This window comes from Cavia porcellus, unplaced genomic scaffold (genome assembly GCF_034190915.1).
Source record: "Cavia porcellus strain 051 isolate PalLab524CR breed Dunkin Hartley unplaced genomic scaffold, mCavPor4.1 scaffold_4, whole genome shotgun sequence".
Lineage (NCBI taxonomy): Eukaryota > Metazoa > Chordata > Mammalia > Rodentia > Caviidae > Cavia > Cavia porcellus.
The window spans coordinates 81,010,502-81,030,210 of NW_026947487.1; the positions used below are offsets into that span (position 1 = coordinate 81,010,502).

Here is a 19,709-nt window from a genome sequence, read left to right on the forward strand (position 1 = left end):
AGTAGCAAAAAATAATTTATCCACATAGTAAGTGATAGAGCAATAAATTGAATGCAGTGTGATTCTAAAGTCTCAAATCTACCATTAAACCACGAATAATTCTAAGTAGGCATTATTTTTTACATAGTTCTTAATATTTAACATGAGTATGACTTTAGAATACAAAAGTCACTGACAAAAGTACAAACTATTTTACAGTTATAGTTAAAGACAGTAAGTTCTTCAAAGAACACTGAATCTTTGTTTAAACAATAACTAAATGTTTTCAATTTCTTCTTTATTATTTTCCCACACATAATTTTGTTCACTTATTTTTATTCAGTCCTTTCCTCTCACCTCTCTTGAAACATTTTTCTCCTCTTTGAAGAATCTCAATGAAAAACTGGAAACTTTATAACAAATGAGAAAGGTAAGTTCTCAGACTTTCAGATACAATAACTTCAACAGTAAAATTTTATGGGGGATATATTTAATTATATGCAAGTCTTGTTAAGTCTTTGTACATCATTGGATGCAGGCATTTTCTGATTTCACAAAAAGTATAATGAATATATTTTAATCAACATGAGTTTTTAAAATTACCGTAACTATAGTTAAGATCTGTGTAATTCCGTCACACACAGTTATTTCAATACATCTAATGGATAAATATGACATTGTAACTTAATGAGAATGTATTAAAAACACAAAGGCAAATTCTTTCAAGATCACAATAACATATTTCTAATTGCAATAAATTGCCAAGTCCCTCTTATAAAGTCCAGTAAGCAGGTAATAATAAATATTGGAGATCAGCAGTAATAAGTGAAAAAATTACATCAAAATGGAATCAAAACATCAAAATGGAATAATTCATACAAATGAGAAAATCAAAATATAGCACAACAGGCTATAAAATGTTTCTGTTCTTTGTATTGATTTTTTTTTTTTTTTTGGTACTGAGGATTGAACTCACAACCTCCTGCTTGCCAGGCAGGTACTTATGCTGCTGAACTAAATCCCCAACCTATATTAATCTTTTGAAATGCATAATTTCATTATTTGAAACTTTAACTTTCTATTTAAAATATATAGGTAATCTCACTAATCCAGAGAAAATCCTCTTTAAAAATAGCCTTTAAAAATCTTACAACTTTGGTAATTGTGTGTAGACATATAAATACAATTTTCAAATATAAAGTTATAGATTATTTCCATTGGGTAAAACATCCAAAAGAACTAAAAATTTCCAATTTACATTTACTCAAATGAACAAAGCAAATTTTCATATTTTGCCGCACAAAAGGTCAAATCTTTTTTTCTTTTTTCTTTTTTTTTTTTTTTTTTTACAAACAGGAGAAATGTTTTATCAGTAAAGATCAAAATATTGGCGCCACCTAGTGGAATTTTACTTTTTATGAAATGATAAAATTAATATGACAACTTCACACATTTTGAATTACCAAATCAAAGAACTTCAATAGAAACAATTATTAAATACTTTTGCACATGGAAGAGTTTTCTTAAAGCCTTATTAATATTGAAGAAGACAGTGCAAAACAAGTTTCACTATCAAAGGCAAGACATACCCTGGAAAAGATTCAGTTTGAACTGTATTTAGTATTTGTGTTTTTAATAGTTCTCAGTAAGTTATAATGTCATATATATTCATAAGATATATGGAAACAACACTGTATGTAACAGAATTAAATAGATCTCAAATAGGGTAATTTTAAAAATCCATATTTATGAAAATGTAATTATACTTTTTGTGAAATCAGAAAATGCTTGCACAAAAATTTGACAGTATTTTTAAATCATTTTAACTTAGACATTAAACTAACTTAGATTCAAAATTTAGATACTAAAATAATAGTATGAATCTCAAGAAAAAGAAATACTAAGCATGATTTCCCTATATTTCAATTTCAAAGTAAAACAATTCACTTTCAGATTTCTAATGAACTTCTTCAAAAAGCATGTTAAATACATGGTTGCTGAATTCATATCTCCATCCATAAATTTGAAGTTCCTGTTTTTTCAAATTTCTACTTCGTTTATAATTTTTCTCCAAATTCAATTGTCGCAAAATGAACTTATCATGTGCTCTGCTTATTGTAGTGAGCAGTTTGTTATAACCATCTCACAGGACACATTCATCTAAAAACAACACTTACAAGTCATCTCTGCCTTCTTCTTGTTAGCTTACACACACATGCACATGCACACACACATGCACACACACGCAGCACTTAGCTGGGAACAAAATAATGGAAAATTTAATGATTCCATGTCATCATAATCATTGGGCAACTACCATAAGCATTATATGGACCAAGAAATAATGCAGTTTAGAAAAACAAAAAGCCGCTTGATAGTATCAACCCTAAAAGTAGAGGCAGCTACTCTGAAGATGACATGATGTAAAAGATATCCATACCAGTATTAATTATTAACAGCTCTCAAGTCCTACAATGTTTTCAAAGTTGTGTTATTATAAAAATAGCTAGGTAATACTATGTTCAACTATATTAAACCTGATGATGTGGACAAGACTATGGAAAATAACAAGAGAAAGCATGGTAACTAAAATAGATCATCTAATATTGTGGTCTTATGTGTCTTTTTCACTGCATGTTTATCTAGGAATTTGTTTTGCTGTCTAGTTATGATTTGTTTTCCCCTATAATACAGAGAGGATAGATATACAGGTAGAAATTCATGCATGAGAAGATTCTTTTAAAAAACTATTTACAAGAACAGATTATATAATGCAATATGTAATGAACAGCTACTTTGAAGAAGAAGAGACACTAAGAAACCCAGTGCTAATTTTGTAGCATTATGATATAAAATCTAGCAATACTATTATTCACTGATCAGAGTGATATTAGTCTAGTCTCTTAAGTTCAATATCAGCATATGTAAAGATAAGGACAGCTAGTACGAAGAGAATGAGAAATGCGATGGTAGTTATTATTGTCTTCCCCAATGCAAGATCTTGAAGACCTAAAAAGCCTTCATCACCCTGTAATGATTTGATTAGTTCTATAATATGCAGTATGTATTTAATGTGTGTGAAGATGGGGACAACTATTTGGAAGAAACTAGAGACAATTAGATAGACAGTGAAGATCTCCAGTGGACTTGATTTGAAATCTGTATTTCTTTAAAGTGTTTTTTTTTAAACTGTTTTGTTCTGTTTTGATATGTTTAATCTTACCCTCTTTAAGATATAAAACAAGTGTGTAGGACTGATAACCATATTACTAAGTTTTTGTTAGATCACTGAGCAGAACTGTTGGCAGTATCACTATTTGAATGTCATTTTACATACTTTAATATTGTAACCTGAACAGCTATTTCTAAGATGACAATATGTAACTTATTAACTGGCTATTTCTTACCATTTATTTTTCTGTAATTCTGTATTATTTCTACCCTTTTTATCTCCATGTATTTTTTTGTTTCTTTCTCTTTAAATAAAAAAAAAAGCCCACCTCCCTCTATTTACTTTAAAACTTAAGTTACAATAGTACATGTCTTAGGAAGAAATACTGGCTATAACAGTAAAACAATGAGAAATGTCATTTACATTAAAGCCCTTTTATCTCAATTAGCTCATTCAAGTTATTATTCATTTTGTGATTTACACAGTAAAGAAATAAAAATTACTTTTAATTTTTTTCAGTATTTTTGGGATTCACTGAGAGAAACACTCATTTTGAGGAAATACTTTTTGGTTTTATATTAAATATACAGAAAATACAAATACTTTTACATTGTTTTAATAATAAATACTCTTTGTTACACCAAAATTCTTAATTTATCATAATTGTTTTCAGAGATGATTTTAAAAGAGGTGCATTTCATAGTTACTATAGAAAAATAAGCAAAACCCCTGGGTAAAGTCACATATTGAAAAAAAATGTGCTTCAAAGCACATAATAGTTAGAGGTAAACACTATTAAAAATGACCAAATTTAAGCTTTGCATTAGATCTCTCTAATAAACAATACAGAAGCAAGAAAACTTACAGATCTTTGGAACATTCACATTCCTTTTTCCTATTCCCCCAACATACAAGATCTATAGTATTACCATTTATTTTCTTCTAGGTTTTCCAGGCCAATAATAGTGATATACAGTAGGACAATACTGAGGTAACATTTCAGCATATGACATATAATAATTGTAAGTGGAAAAGAACATAAGTGGAAATCAAAACTACAAGTAGAAGAATCTGAAGAAAAAATGCATTCAAAATCATTTTCCTGAAAATGAACTAAAAATTTAACATGTCAAAATCTTTGCACAAATACAGAAAATATTTCACATTGTAAAAAAACTTGCATCCCCATGAAATATAAGAAGATGTTAGTATTTAAGAGAAAAGCATGCATCTATTTAATAAGTACCGACTGAGTCCTTAGCATATTTTAGCCACTATGTGAATGACACAATGCTAATGGCCCCATGCTTGGGAACTCTAATCAAATGAAGATTTTACAGTTTATAAGAAAAAGCATACAGATGCTAATATTTAAATAAAGGAAATTTATGCCCCTGATATCAATTATCAATTATTATGTTGTTTATTAACTGTTCCATAATTCCAAAATAATCTCAAACCACAGTTATCTTCTATCAACAAAGGCAGGGCAATTTGTTTTCGTTTTTGTTTTGGTTTTGAGACAGGGTTTCACATAGTTTAGGTTAACCGTGAATTCACTTTGTAGCCCATGCTGGCCTCTAACTTACAGAAATCTTCCTGCCTGAGCATCCTGAGTGCTGGGGTTACAGGCATGCACCACCATGCTTAGCAAAATAGGGTAACACTATGAAAGAAGGCATTTTAAAAATGTAACAATAGGGGCTGGGGATTTAGTTCAGCGGCATAAGCACCTGTCTTGCAAGCGGGTGGTTGTGAGTTCAATCCCCAGTACCGATTAAAAAAAAAATGTAACAGTAAGATTATTCTTTGAAAATCAATTTCAAATAAAACTTCTCACTGTAATTTCTGTGAATTTTTACTGACATCTGAAGTAAAATATTATGTGTAAATTCAATTGATAAAACCTTAATGAAAAGACAAGATTTTTTTCACCTTTTCTGAGTGTATTTTGAAATTATTATAGCCACTGCAATGCTCAGATTGAAAATTGATACTTCTTTATTTGCTTGGAGGCATATATTTGTTATTTTCAGAAAATAATTTTATCATTTTGTTAATATGCTTTTCTAATATTATACTGTTTTATTTCTGATAAATAGTATGTTTCCTTGATGATTAATATTTAGAAGACCAAGGAAGTCTTGGAAAAAATTCTCACTGAAATAATTATTGATTTTTCAATAGAGAATCATTTATCTTTAGTCTAAATGTATCTGTTTTTAAATTTTTATACTATAATTTTTAAGTTTAAATATCATACACTAAAGCAAATTTTATTTTTACCTGCCCACAAGTTCCAAACAAGAAAACTGAAACATAGCTACAAAACAGTGGAATAGATATTAAAATGAATTTTATCTTAGTAAATATATACGTCATGGTTTATGTCGGTGGCCTCCAGACATCATGCATTTACATCATGCATCTGTGATTGGTTCATTGTCTAGTGCTTGGATTGATGGTGTCAGTGCAACATCCACATAGGGGTGGAGCCAGGATGTGATGTAATGGCAGGAAGAAGGTGTGTCTCTCTCTTTTGCCAGTTTCTGCCTTGCTGTTTGCAGCCACCATGAACCGCGGCCCTGCCATGCCACCCTGCCTTGGAGCCAACTGAGTATGGATTGAAACCTTCAAAAACTGTAAGAAATAAACCTTTCCTTTCCCAGCTTTGGTCATCAGGTATTTTGTCTCAGCGATCAGTAAAAAGTAACTAAGACATATACTATCCAGAAGAAGAAAGATGAAAATTATAACTATATAAATCAGACTACATCTAGAATATTACACTTAGTTTCAAATATGATAAAGGCCCTTATATAACTTCAAAGAAAAATAAGTGATCTTGAAGTTACTAAAAGTCAAAAATACCTGAAACATTTATCCTTACCAGAAAAAAAAAAAAAAGGAAATTGATAAGAAATTGTACAAGAAGGAAGAATAATAAGCAGGTAGGAAATAGAGAAGTTTAGGTCAGTTTAAGAACATTTTTAGGGGGTGAACGTGTTACACTAAAGCAAAACAGTAATAGTGAGTTCCACCTTTTGACAGAGATACATTCCATCTATGATATTCACTGAGTGGCATAGCTAGCAGGTACATTATATCTAAGAGCACTTTACACTTGTGAAAAGGTATTCAATGATTTTAAAACCTAGAAAAAGATGAAATAATCACTTTTTAACTTACCTTTTTTTCCTCTTGCAATTCTATTACTTCAAAAAAACGTGGGATATAAGAGTAATAACTTTGCTGTTGACCTTTCTTGGTATTAATATTTTCACAGCGTAATATCTTTTTCCTTTAGAAAATTCATATATAAATTGAGAGTTCTTGATTTTAAATATATAAACATTTATACAAGCACAAAGATTATGCTATATTTCTTGCTTTAAAAGTATACAATAAGAGCAATTAATTAGACTAGACTAATACTTTCAAAATTTTATAAAAATTCATATCTTATATTGTTTAGTTCTAATTTTTCCAGTTCAGAGCATTATAAAACTGTGCTAAAACTGTTTTATAGAAGATGATATGTGAGAGTTATATCATGAATTGATATAAAAAGCCACCAATTTTTGTTCCTATACATTCCACAAGTTTAAAATTCTAAAACCCCTGGTATTTCAACTACTACTAAAATAAGAGATGTGATGCCTCTGTTATTTATATCCCAAGGCAATCGAGATAAAGGTATAAGGATCTCTGATCATGAAAGAGGAGCTTTTTCAATGAAATTCAGACAACCTCGAGAAAGTAGTAAGAGTTCAAGTTTTAGGAGTCAGAGAACCTGAAAGAAATCTATGTTACCTTAAGCAAATCACTTCTCTCAGCTTCAGGTTCTTCATCTGTAAATGGAAAAACTAATAACCAGTTCTCAAGAACACAATGATTAAAACAGAAAATACACATGAAGTGATTATTGCCACATGGAGCCCATAGCCCACAATATCTATTAGCTTAATTATGGCAAGAAATACATATATATATATATATATATATATATATATATATATATATATCATCTATACTGCTATTTTAATCAGAATTTCTAAAAAATCTGATATCCAATGTTCCAAAAAATTATACTCAACATACAAATATTTAAAACTAGATAATAGAAAAACAAAATTTAAGTTATGTAACAGTCATCATTATTTGATAGCAGTGTTATGATTTAAATGTACATATACCAACTCAGCTCACTATTAAATAATTTTCACTGATTTCTATTTGCACAAAACTCAAAAGCTAAGCTTGTCTTCAAAACCATAAATGTGCGTATAGATAACAAATTTCAAGTCTCTTATAACAATTCTGACTCAAATTAACCAAAATGCAAAAACGAAACATACAGACAAAGTCAAGTAGGAAATGTCAACCACTAGAAGAAACCAACTTCTAAAAAACGATATCTAAAAAACTATGAACACAGATAATCAAAGCAGTTATGCACTTTACAGGAACTCATTCCTGCATGCCAAAGATAAAAATAAAAGTGAATAAAGAGGAAGACTAAGGAAAATTAAAGGCAGATCAAAGAAAAGAACAGCCGGAAACAACCGGGAAACTGGAAGTGGAATGAGGTGGGGGAAGTAAAACAGAATGGCAGGAAAAACTATAACGCAAATTTAGAACTGCTCCAGATTGGAGTCCTCACTGCTTTCTCTCTTTAACCTCCATGAGAAGCAGAGGGAGGACAGGAGGCAGCCCCTGCAGTCGGGGGATGGAATACTAAACAACAGAGGCACATGTCAAAAGAGGGTAGTCAGAGCTAGAACCATCTACAGGTCATGTTTGGAAGAATGCTGATGATGTAAGAACATACTGTATTAAGCTAAATGTGCATGTTAAGTTTCTAGTATAAGTACGAAAAGAATAAAATGCAATGATAAATTTCACATTAGGAAAGTGAAAAATAAAAAAAGGGTGATGGACTAGAATCTAAAACCCCTAAAAAGAAGAGTCATGTTTTATTCTTTTTATTCTAAGTTTCTGAGTTCAGTACTGGCACACAGCATGAACTCAATGTATCAGTACCAAACAAGAGCCTAAGTTATGTCCATGCAATGGGAGGGAAAACCAGGCAGATAAGCTGGAATCTACTTTTAAAACATAATCATATAAAGAAGTAGTGGAATCTGAGGACTACACTGCATCTGTTAATGTTGCTGTCCATGGATTCATATCTAAAGCTGATTATGAGGGTAGAAAGCAGTATGGACAAAAAAAGAGTTATTTTACCAGAAATGCATTCACTAATTAAATTTCATAACTACTACATATATCCTAACATCCTAATGTTACTGCTCCTACATTAAGAATGCCTTCTAAGGGCATTCGTACATAGTCTGAAGAATGGAGACAAAAAGATAAGCTAAGACAGGGAAACTTGAGTCTCTTTTTTGTAGTTCCTCTCACCTTTTGCCTACTTTATAACAAAGCACAGTATATCTTAGTACTTAGATTAGTAGGCTGTGTAAACAAATAGGCATCAGTTAAAGTCTAGTTCTGCCACTTCAATGGTCACATGAAGTGTTATTCATCTTCTCTGATCCTGGGCTTTCCACTGATAGAATACACAGAGACTTGCTGTGAAGATTAAATGAGGTGACACAAAGTGGGTGCCACAGATATGGTTCATTTTAAAAAGTAAGAGTTTTCAACACAGGTTACTTAAAAATCTAATACTTCTGAGAGTTTTTCTTTCTTAACAGGATAGCCTAGCATGAGTGAGTAAAATACTTTATAGTTAAGCAGTATATTAAAGATATGCTTTGTTTTTACTTACGTGACTACTTCATACTGTCCAGGACCAGGACCTGATGTTTTAGGTAACTCTTGTCTTCCTGGAGAGCTGCCAAAATGTACACCTTTGTATTTCAAAGTGGCAATGGAAACATCCTAACCAAAAAAAAAAGTGAACAAATAAATTATGAGTCAATGTTTTAAGTCTAAATCTAAAGCGAACATGGCCTCCCTCCAAGGGGCTCCACTGGTTAATGTTAGTGTTCTTTAATCGGTTCCAAGCTGATCTGCCCCTGCTGTGTCGTATCCCACTCTACATCCCTCCATGTTCTCGAGGGGCACTTCCAACATAATACATCCTCAACCAGCATGAACAGCCTTGCTCTTGGCAGCATATTTGGTAATCTAAAACCCTAAGGGCAATGAAAATCCGCTGTTCATCTTTCTAAAAGGAGGAAAGGATTATTTAGAGAAAAGTCTATTAAAAATTACCTTAAACAGATTGTGAAAATAAAAACTTCACCAACTGACATTAAAATTACTATAAACTTAAAACAATGTTTGTACAAATAGTTAACAACAAATGAAGTGCTAAGACAATTCATTTTTTTGCTAATGCTTGAGGACAAGGTGAATCTTTTAATACCATAAAATATATATTTGTGAAGTAAAAAATCAACCATAATTTTTCCTTCATATCAACTACAATAAATGTTAAAACTAAAAGTACAACGTAAAAATTAAGGCACATGGACTCATCAGTAACTAAAACAATGAAGTAGTTTCTCTTGTAGGGATTATCTGTTTCAACTTAATACATTCCCTAGCAATGATTCAGGAATTCCTTTAAAAACTCATTTCTTAACTAATAGGAGGAAATTCTATTTGTTTTTTCAACTTATTTGAAAAACTGTATATACATATATATACAGTTATACATAACTGTGTATATATAACCATAATATAACTATATATAAATATGAATATATATATAATTGTACTTTTAAACCAAACTCAGGCCTGGGCATGAGTGGCACATGCCTGTAATCTCAGCATGTGGGAGGCTGAGGCAGGAAGACTGCAGTGAGATCAAAGCCAGCCTGGACTACATAGTGAGTTACAAGCCAGCCTGACCAGGTGTAGTGGCAAATGACTGCAATCCTAGCACTTGGGAGGCCGAGGCAGGAGAACTTCTGTGAGTTTGAGGCTAGCCTAGACCCCATAGTTGGTTTAAGGTTAATCTGAACCACATAGCGAGACCCTGTCTCAAACAAACAAGCTAGGGTTATTAAAATAATTATCATATACTGAATAAAATCCCAATAATATAAGTGTATAGTTTATACAGAATGGTATGTCAGGCTTTCCAAGTTACTATTACTATTTAAGAGCAGCAGAACCAACTTCTCTCAATTATTATTATATACAATGCAGCAATAAATAGTATTAGGACTGCCGCACTCCACCCCAGCTCAGGCTGCTGAGCTGCTCCTGCACGCCTGTGCACCCCCTATGCACACAGGCCTGGAGGCCAGGCCAGCACCCTAGTACCCTCACCCCTTGCCCACCCACCCAGAGTGCCACCACTGTGCCCCACCCTGGTTCAGGCCACTGAGCCATGCCTATTCCCCTCTGGGCCACCCACAAAAGCAGGCCCAGACAATAACCGCCAAACCCCACCCTGGCTCTGACCACCGCTGTACCTGTGACCCTTCATGCTCTTCCCATGTGTCAACCCAGAGCACTGCCACATCCAACCTGGCTCAGCCCACTGCGCTCAGCTATCCTTGCCATCTCTTAGACCAAGCACTGCTGTGAATGTTTGACTTCCACTCTTCCTCCCAGAACCTTGAACTTCAGTAGACTGGCAGTACTGGTTTGACGAGAGACTTGATGGCCCTTTGCCCATACGGAGGACCCCAGCAGCTTATGGTCACTATGTACCCAACCATTGGGCAGACATCAATGACACAGTAGGATCCTAGGAGTCACACTGCTGACAGTTGTGACTATTGGGATTGAATAACCAGATATTGGCCCAGAAGGTGAAAATGACAAAGCAAAAAGCAAAATACAATCTCAAACATCTGTCCATCAGGAACAAAAACAGGTGATAGTGAAATAGAGGACTTTAAAAGTCATAAATCTCTGAAAAGAGAGCAAATGAAGTAAAGAAACAAATCCCTTAGGCTATAGAGGAAATCAAATTAGAAATATTGTCTTACATAAAGACAGAAATAACAACTTTAGTAAATGATTTGCTCAACATAGCTAGAGAAGAAACAGATAAAAAAATTACAGGACAATGGGAAACTGATTGAAGCTTTGAATGAACAATGTAGAAAACAAGCAGAATCCATGAGACAAATTCAAAGCGATACCCAAGGGGAGAACATGGCGGACAGATAACAGCAACTACTGGAGGCTCTCTGAAAGACTCGGCTCAGAAGCCAGGAATGGTGCGGACTAAGGAGAAATAAGCAGGTGGCAATATGCTCTGCTGACTCAGGAACGAACTGGGCTGAGAGAAACCAACTTGGAATGCAGTCCTGGTGCTAAAACAGGAATAGAAAAGCCTCGGTGTGGAGGCTGGACCCCGCGCCATTGGAAGCCGCGATTTGGATTTCCCGCCACGTGGCGGCTGGCTGCCTCTAAATCGGCTCGGCAAGGAGAGAGACGCGCAGACGCTCTGAGAACGGCAATCTGCGAATGGAGTCGAAAACAGGATGGGCAGGGAGGTGTGCACTGACTTATGGTGAGGTGAGTGAGAGAAACTGACACTCTACCACAGTTTGACTCCAGCGGAGGACTTTCTGGGCCAGAGCAGTCCTGTGGGAGCAGGGCGCGGTGGCGATTCCAGCCACACATACCCCTCTCGGGCGGGATTGGTGAAAAGTGCCTAGCCTGCGTGACGCTGCCGGCAGACCCAGTAGGCTGTCCCAACCCAGATCCCAGAGCCTGACGGTGGCCGGGAGGGGAGACGCGTAGGCTGCCTCATCCGTAACTGCCTGGTGCGCAGCAGTGAGCGGGAACACCTAACCGGTGCAATTCGATCAGGCTGTGGCTGACTGGGAGAGAAGCTGGGCCTCTTATATAAGCTTGCATATATAAGGAACAGAGAATATGGGAAGAGGCAGCAACAAGAAAGGCTCCTCGGCCCCCAATTCTGAGAAACAGGCAATAGCGGACACCGCACCAATAGACATAAAGCGCCATATAGAGAGCCTCATAGACCAATTCAGGAATGAAGTTATCAACGACCTGAAGCTAGAAGTATGCAGAATAGTTAGAGAAATGCTAAGCACCACCCAAGAAAAAACAGATGGTGGAATGGAAGAACAGAAAAAAAGGGGAGAATTGTTTGATGGAGAAAACAGAGAAAGCATAGAATACGTGAAGCAGGTTCAAAGGGACTACCAAGATACTAAGAAGTCTATCGAAGACTGGCATAACAGCTTAAAAGAAACTAAGGACAGACTATCTGAACTGGAGGGCAGACTTGTAATATGGGAGAATGAAATGAAAAACTTCTTTAAAATAACAAAGAAACAAACAGCAATAATACAAAGACAAGAAGATGATAAGAGGATCCATAACTTAAGGATTAAGAACATAAAAGAAGAAGTAGGGACACAAACAAGTGAACTACAAAAGCTACTCACAGAAATAATCCAGGAGAATTTTCCTAATTTAGCAAAAGGTAAAGATACTCAGATGTATGAGGCATACAGGACCCCAGCCACCTACACCCAAACAGAGCAACACCCAGGCATATAATAATTAAAATTCCAGAAATTCAATACAAGAACAGAATATTAAAAGCTGTCAGAGACAAGAAACAGACCACTTACAAGGGAACACCCATCAGAATTACAGCAGATTTCTCTGCACAAACCATCAAATCACGAAGAGCGTTGGGGGGAAATAATTCAAGCTTTGAAATATAATAATCTCCAGCCAAGATTGAGATATCCTGCACAACTGTCCCTGGAAATTGATGGAAAAACAAGGTGCTTCCAGGATAAAGAGGAACTGGGGGAATTTGCAACCACCAGTTCAACTCTACAGAGAGTATTGCAGGATATTCTAAAAAAAGAAAAATACGAAGAATCCAGAAATAGTGGCAGGGAGGCCACAACAAATGGAGCAGAGAACAAAATGAAGACAAACTGACAGCTACTGACAGAAAAAGAGCTCAACAGAAATGAGGCAGAGAAGATTGGATGATAGGAACAGCTATTTTAGAGAAAATGATATCTTAATAGATAATACTGATTTAGTATCATCTTGTTTTGAAGTCTCATCTAGCTTTTGTCCTTTTGTCTCCAATGGTCTAAATAGGTTGTATCTTATTGGATTTTATTATGTACGATAGTATAAGCAAAAACCTTTTAAAGACAAGGAGATTATACAAAAACCATTGTTCATTTTCTGTTAGTCGATTCTAAATACTCTGTAATGCTGTCATTCTCTTAAATGGTTTTACATTGTTTTGATATACTTAATGCTACAGTATACGAAGTTGTACTCAAGGATTTCAAGGAAAGAGACAATATGGTAACTACTTTTAGGTTAGGATTATCTGGTGGTGAAACACTATTCTGCTTAAATGGTTATGTTTTGATCTGCGCTGTTTTGTTGTTATGCCCTCTTTTATCTCAATCTCCACTCCATTATTTACTTTTTTATCTTTATCCTTTTAATTAAAGGAAAAAAAGTAGCAAGATATATTATAGTAACCCAGTTTGACTTTCCATTACCTCAATTTAAAGCCCTGTATTACTCTCACCATCTGGTTTTTAACTGATGTTCCCCTATTCTGTTTTGCTGGATAGTATCAGGTTCGAAAGTTTAGGCATCAGCTGTGAAGATAATGAGATTCATTATAACGCCCATTCTCATTGACTTTTATCTACTTTTGAAGACCTACAATGTCTCCAATGTTTTGGTTTTGTCGGTTTTATTCTTTACTGTTTTGTTCAATTGTATTATAACTAATGATATAGGCAATTCTATTAGAGATAGCGGGAGGCATTATGGTAACCATTGTTGATCACCTTGTATTATGTTTTTACATTATCTATTATGTCCACCCTTTTGATTTGACCGATTCTGTTCTGTCACATTTGGTTTTACTCTCTTCCAAAAAAGTAATAAGAACTGTGGGAGCAATGAAACCCAAAATGTGTAATAGTCATGGTACAAAAGAGAGGAAAAGAAAGTGCTCTAAACTATATAACTGCATGTATATTTAAGTGTATAAGATAGAAAATGATATCACAGAGTTTTATTGGATCATTGAACAGAACTGTTTGCAGTATCATTGATGGAATGTCCACTTTACAAGCTTTAATTTTGTGACTTGAACAATTATTTCTAAGATGACAATATGTAATCCATTAACTAGTGATTTCCTACTGTTCACTTTTTTTTCTGTAAATCTGTATAACTTGTACCCTTTCTCTGCTTTTTTTTTTCTTTTCTCCTTAAATAAAATTTTTTTTTTAAAAAGTGATACCCAAGAAACAAAAAATTCTACTGAAAGCTGGCAAAACTGTTTAAATGAAGCTGAGGATAGATTTTCAGACCTTGAGGACAGGATCACAGATAGAAATCATGAAAGAGTAGAACTTATAAAAACAACAAAGCAACATGAAATGACAATACAGAAGCTTCAGGATAATGCTAAGAGAAACAATATAAGACCTGAAGATGCAGGAGTCAACACAAATGACATTGGTAAGCTATTCACAGAAATAGTTCACAGAAAATTTCCCAAACATGGGGGAAAAATCTGATATACAAATAAGTGAGGCATATAGAACACCAAGCAGTCACAACCAACATAAATCTAAACCCAGATATATAATAAGTAAGATCCCAGACATCCAGCACAAAAACAGAATACTAAAAGCTGTTAAAGACACAACTCACCTATTAAGGAAAGTCTATTAGAATAACACTAGACTTTTCACCATAAACCTTCAGGTTCAGACAAGCTTGAAGTGAGGTATTTTAAGCCCTAAAACTTTCAACCCAGACTGATGTACCCAGAAGAAACTGTCTTTCAAATTTAATGGAGAAACAAGATACTTCCATGACAAAGAACAACTGAAGACCATCAAACCAACCCTAGAAAGAGTATTGAAAGACATGCTAGATAGAGATAAAAATGACCACAATCTCCAGACCACCAACAGAAAGAAACCACCAGGCTGAACAAGAAATTAAACAAGGGACAAAAGTGGGAAACCAACAACAGGAACACAACATGACAAAGTCAAGCCTACATATCAGTGATATCCATCAAATGTAAATGGTCTCAAGTCACCAATTAAAAGAAATATGTTGACAGAATGGATCAATAAACAGGGCCCCCACAATATGCTGTATACAAGAAACATATCTGACTCAAAAAAAACTCATAGATTAAAAGTCAAAGGATGGAAAACAGTGTTCCATAAAACGGGAACCCAGAAAAAGCAGGGGTAGCTATTTTGTTTGCAGACAAAAGGAACTTCAAACCTAAAATGATTAAAACAGATAAAGAAGTCCACTATATACTTTTGAGTGGAAAACTACAAAAAGAAGAACTAACAATTATAAGTATATATGTACCAAATAAAGGAGCTCCCAATTATATATGACAAATACTAATGGACATGAAAAACCAAATACACAAGAACACAATTGTAATAGGAGACCTTAACACCCCACTGTCACAAAGAGATAGATCAACTAGACAAAAAATCAGCGAAGAAATAACAGAACTGAATCATACCTGTGAACGAATGGACTTAGTGGATGTTTACAGAGTGTTCCACACAACCACAACAGAATACATATTCTTCTCAGCTGCATATGGGACATTCTCCAAAATAGACCATATATTAACTCATAAAACATTCTTAAGTAAATACAAAAGGAGTGAAATTATCCCATGCGTAATATCTGACCATAGTGCACTAAAATTGTAAATCAATGGCAAAAACTGCAAAACCTGCATAAATACATAGAAATTAAATAACAACCTTCTGAACAACCAGTGGGTTACAGATGAAATTAAAGAAGAAATGAAACAATACCTACAATACAATGAAAATGCAGATACAACATACCATAACTTATGGGATGTAATGAAAGCAGTCCTAAGAGAGAGATATACAACAATAAATAGTCATATCAAGGAAATGGAGCAAGCACAAATAAACAACCTAATGCTACATCTCAAGCTTCTAGAAAAGAGCAAGTCAAATCCAAAGCGCATAGAAGAGAGGAAATTGTAAAGAGTAAAGCAGAAATTAATGCAATTGAAACAAAAAATACAAAGAATCAATGAATCAAAGAACTAGCTTTTTGAGAGAACAAACATTAAGTCTGTGGCAAGATATGAACTCCAAAGGATTTGGATGGCTCCACCATTATGGTATTTCTGGTGGTTGTAGCTCCCATGGCTCCTTTCTTGGGTCCACTCTGTTTCCTCCTTTCAGTTTTCCACAGATGATGTGTGTTCTTGGTTTCTACAAACTTCTGGGGTCTCTACAGCACCTTTGGCTTTACCTCACAGCTTCACATACTGCCCTCTCAAAAAGCACACTGAAATCTGTATAGAAACCTTCCTGACCTCACAGCTCTTGCATTTTGCATGCACCTAAAACTAGTACCATGTGGATAATGCCAGGGTCTGCTGCCAACTGGAGCAGTTAGCAGGCTTCCTTCTCTCAATTATAGGGGTCAAATCCTGAGTCACTGGGCACCCTGAATCAAATTCTCCAAGCTGTCAACATTCTGAAACATGGCACAGCCACCACCATTTTGACACATGGTTCAGATGCCACCAATCTGGAACATGGTACTCTGGGGTTTCTCAAAGCAGTTTTTCACTTTTGCAATTTTGAGGCTTCAAAGGATGGAGTCTTGTTGCTTCTTATAATATCCTCAGACCATGTTTTCTATTTTCTTGTTCCTTCTCAGTAATCATGATCTCTTCTGCTTTATCTTTGCAGTCTACGGCTTCCTTTCTAGCCAAATTCACATTTTAATAATTCTGCTGAGCTCTTTGCTCTTGATTCTCAACATAAATCTGACTAAAAACTCCCATTAGATGTGCCACCACTTCAGCATTAGACTGCCTTCAAATTTCTTAGTCTAGTGCCCTTAATCTTAGCCTTAGCCTTAGTCTCAGGATATGAGTAAAATGCAGACAAACTTTCTGCTAATGTACAACACACACTGTCTAGAATCCAACAACCAATACAAATGCAGACCCTCTTCCCAGCAGAAACCTTCCAGCCTTTATCTTTATCAGCAGGATTTCTACAGGCCTTCTGATCTGAGCTCTGACAAGAATCCCTTATACAGTACAGCCTAATGGATTGCATCTCTACTTTTCCAGCCAGCATTTCTGAATCATTCCAAACTCTTCCCACAAGCCATTCCCAAAGTCTCCTAAACCATAGGTCAGGTTTAGTCATAGCAATGGCCCCACTTCTCTGATACTAAATTCTATCTAGTTACTTTTCATGTTGCCAAGACAAAATACCCAACACTCAAAGTTAAAGAAGGAAGGGTTTATTTGGCCCACAGTTTGTAGAGGTTTCAGTCCATAATCAGCTGAGTCCAAGGCAGGGATGGCACATAGCAGAGGGGCACAGTTCACAGCAGCAGAAGATAACAAAAGCAACAAGAAAAGAAGGCAAGCCTCTTTCTGTACCTTATTTTATTCCCAATCTCCTCTGAGTAGGGTAATGCCAACCCAATCAGTAGACTGATCCAGCAATCACCAACCTTAATCCTAGCACTGTACTATGAATCAATCACACACTCAAGATTCAGCCACCTCCATAAAAGCCTTATGATCCATGAGACTTTGGGTGGTTTGGGTGGGAACATCTAGACACAAACCATGACAGGGAAGTAAACATCATAGCAAGTGGTATAGGAAATTTGCAGTCTGACTTGCCCATCAGAGTAGCAGATACCAGGGGAAAAGTACTAGCAAAAACCAGGACATCCACCCAAGCAACTGAAAAGCACCTTGTTCCTAACAGGTCAGTGGTAGTTCCACAGACTGCTGCAACCAAGACAGCTTTGGGAAGACTATCTCACCACATAATACTTTTTTTTTTTTTTTTTGCTGAAGTAAGTGTTGTAGACCATCTTTTAAATGGAATTAACTAACAGGGACATGTAGTTTAAAGTCTGTAAGTAGTTGTTTTCATGGTAAAAGAAAAAAATTTCCCATTTGTGTTGTGTTTTATTTTTATCTGCAAGTAACCAGAATGTCATAAGTATGCAGACTTGATTTACTAAGTTGTCATATAATACATCCACATTGAATATATTAAATATATAGCACATGTCTTCACTATTTGTCAAAAAAACCAATACTTTAGAGAACCTTTAATAAATCATTTTTGCATTATTTTTTTCATTTAAAAAATCACAAGCTTTTTTTCTCTCCTTTCTTCTTCCCCCATTCCCTCATACCTTCTTTTTCAGTGCTGAGATCACACTCAAGGCCTCACGGATGTGTGACAAGCCTTCTGCTACTGACCTAAACCTCCAACCCCATGAATTCTTATAATTATTGTAATGCAGCAGCTTAGGATTTTGAAAGAATTGTGTCCATGAAGCTTTCTTCAGTTATATTCACATTGCTGAGATTTTCATGGTTCAACTGTTTAACATTTCTAAATGTAATCCAGTTAAAGGAATGATTATGTATGCATACATGTGCACATAAACACATACACACAAAATTTAAGACATTAGCAAAACGTTTTTCCACTGTATGAAATGTATTTCATTAAACCATGTAAACTCATTAACCTTTATAGTACTCAGGTAAATATTCAACCTGAAATTTAATTTAAAAGCCTTTAAAAAATAGACAGAAAATGAGGAAACAATTTATGATACAATTTTAATTCTAAATCACTTTCTTTTATGGCAAGAAGTGTGGACAATATTAATTTCAAGGTCACAGTCAGCTGGGAAATGTCATTAGGGAATAAAACATGACTTAACTGAAGCAAACTCAGCATGGAATTCCATTGCTTTAAGTGAATGCAGTAATAAAATATGATTATCTGCCACTCACGAAGACAATTAAATGAATGAAGGGTCACGACAACTTTTACTTCACATCTTTTCATAACTAATATGGAAATAGAATTTCCGAAGAATTAAAAGTCCAAAACTACATCAATTTAAACGCTAATGGACTGCTTTCCAGTGCGGCAGCACACAGGTCATTCCCAGCACATCACCATTGCCAAATATGGTAACATCATAATTCTAACTGCAAACCTTGCCTATGAAATTCACCTCTGCAAAACATATTTCTAGTAGCTACCTAGGATCTCCTACAAAAAAGAAAGATTGGCTAAATTTTATTACTCAAAATGTTAAAACAGAACATATAAGAGAATTTCTCTTTGCAGGTTAAATTTACCTGAAATTTATCATTCATTGACCTCCTATAAAGTTCATTATTTATTGGCTAGTTATCTATTGTATATAGCCCTATAAAACTCTTAAATCAATATTTAAACTTCATCAGATACTTTCAGTAGATGTCACTCAGTGTTAGGAAAAACCACACCACTAACCTATCCTTTAGATTATGTTTCCAAATTTGCTATTAATATTCACAACTGGAAACTGAGTAAACGTATAGCATAATATTATCACAAAAAGCAGTTAAAAATCTACACAGAAACTGGGAGTGGTGATGCACACTTATAATCTCAGCACTCAAGACAATGAGGCAAGAGAATTGATGTTGAATTCAAGGTCAGCCTGG

General features: G+C 34.8%; 1 protein-coding gene across 1 annotated transcript in view; it reads right to left on the bottom strand.

Moving 5' to 3' along the window:
• Stpg2 (sperm tail PG-rich repeat containing 2) overlaps window positions 1–19,709 on the bottom strand; it is a 574,832-nt gene that overhangs the window by 532,122 nt on the left and 23,001 nt on the right. Inside the window, exons 5-6 of the mRNA XM_063246672.1 lie at window positions 8,946–9,058; window positions 6,341–6,452 (exon numbers count right to left, since the gene is read on the bottom strand). Coding sequence (XP_063102742.1) covers window positions 6,341–6,452; window positions 8,946–9,058 — 225 coding nt within the window. The remainder of the gene's footprint in view (window positions 1–6,340; window positions 6,453–8,945; window positions 9,059–19,709) is intronic.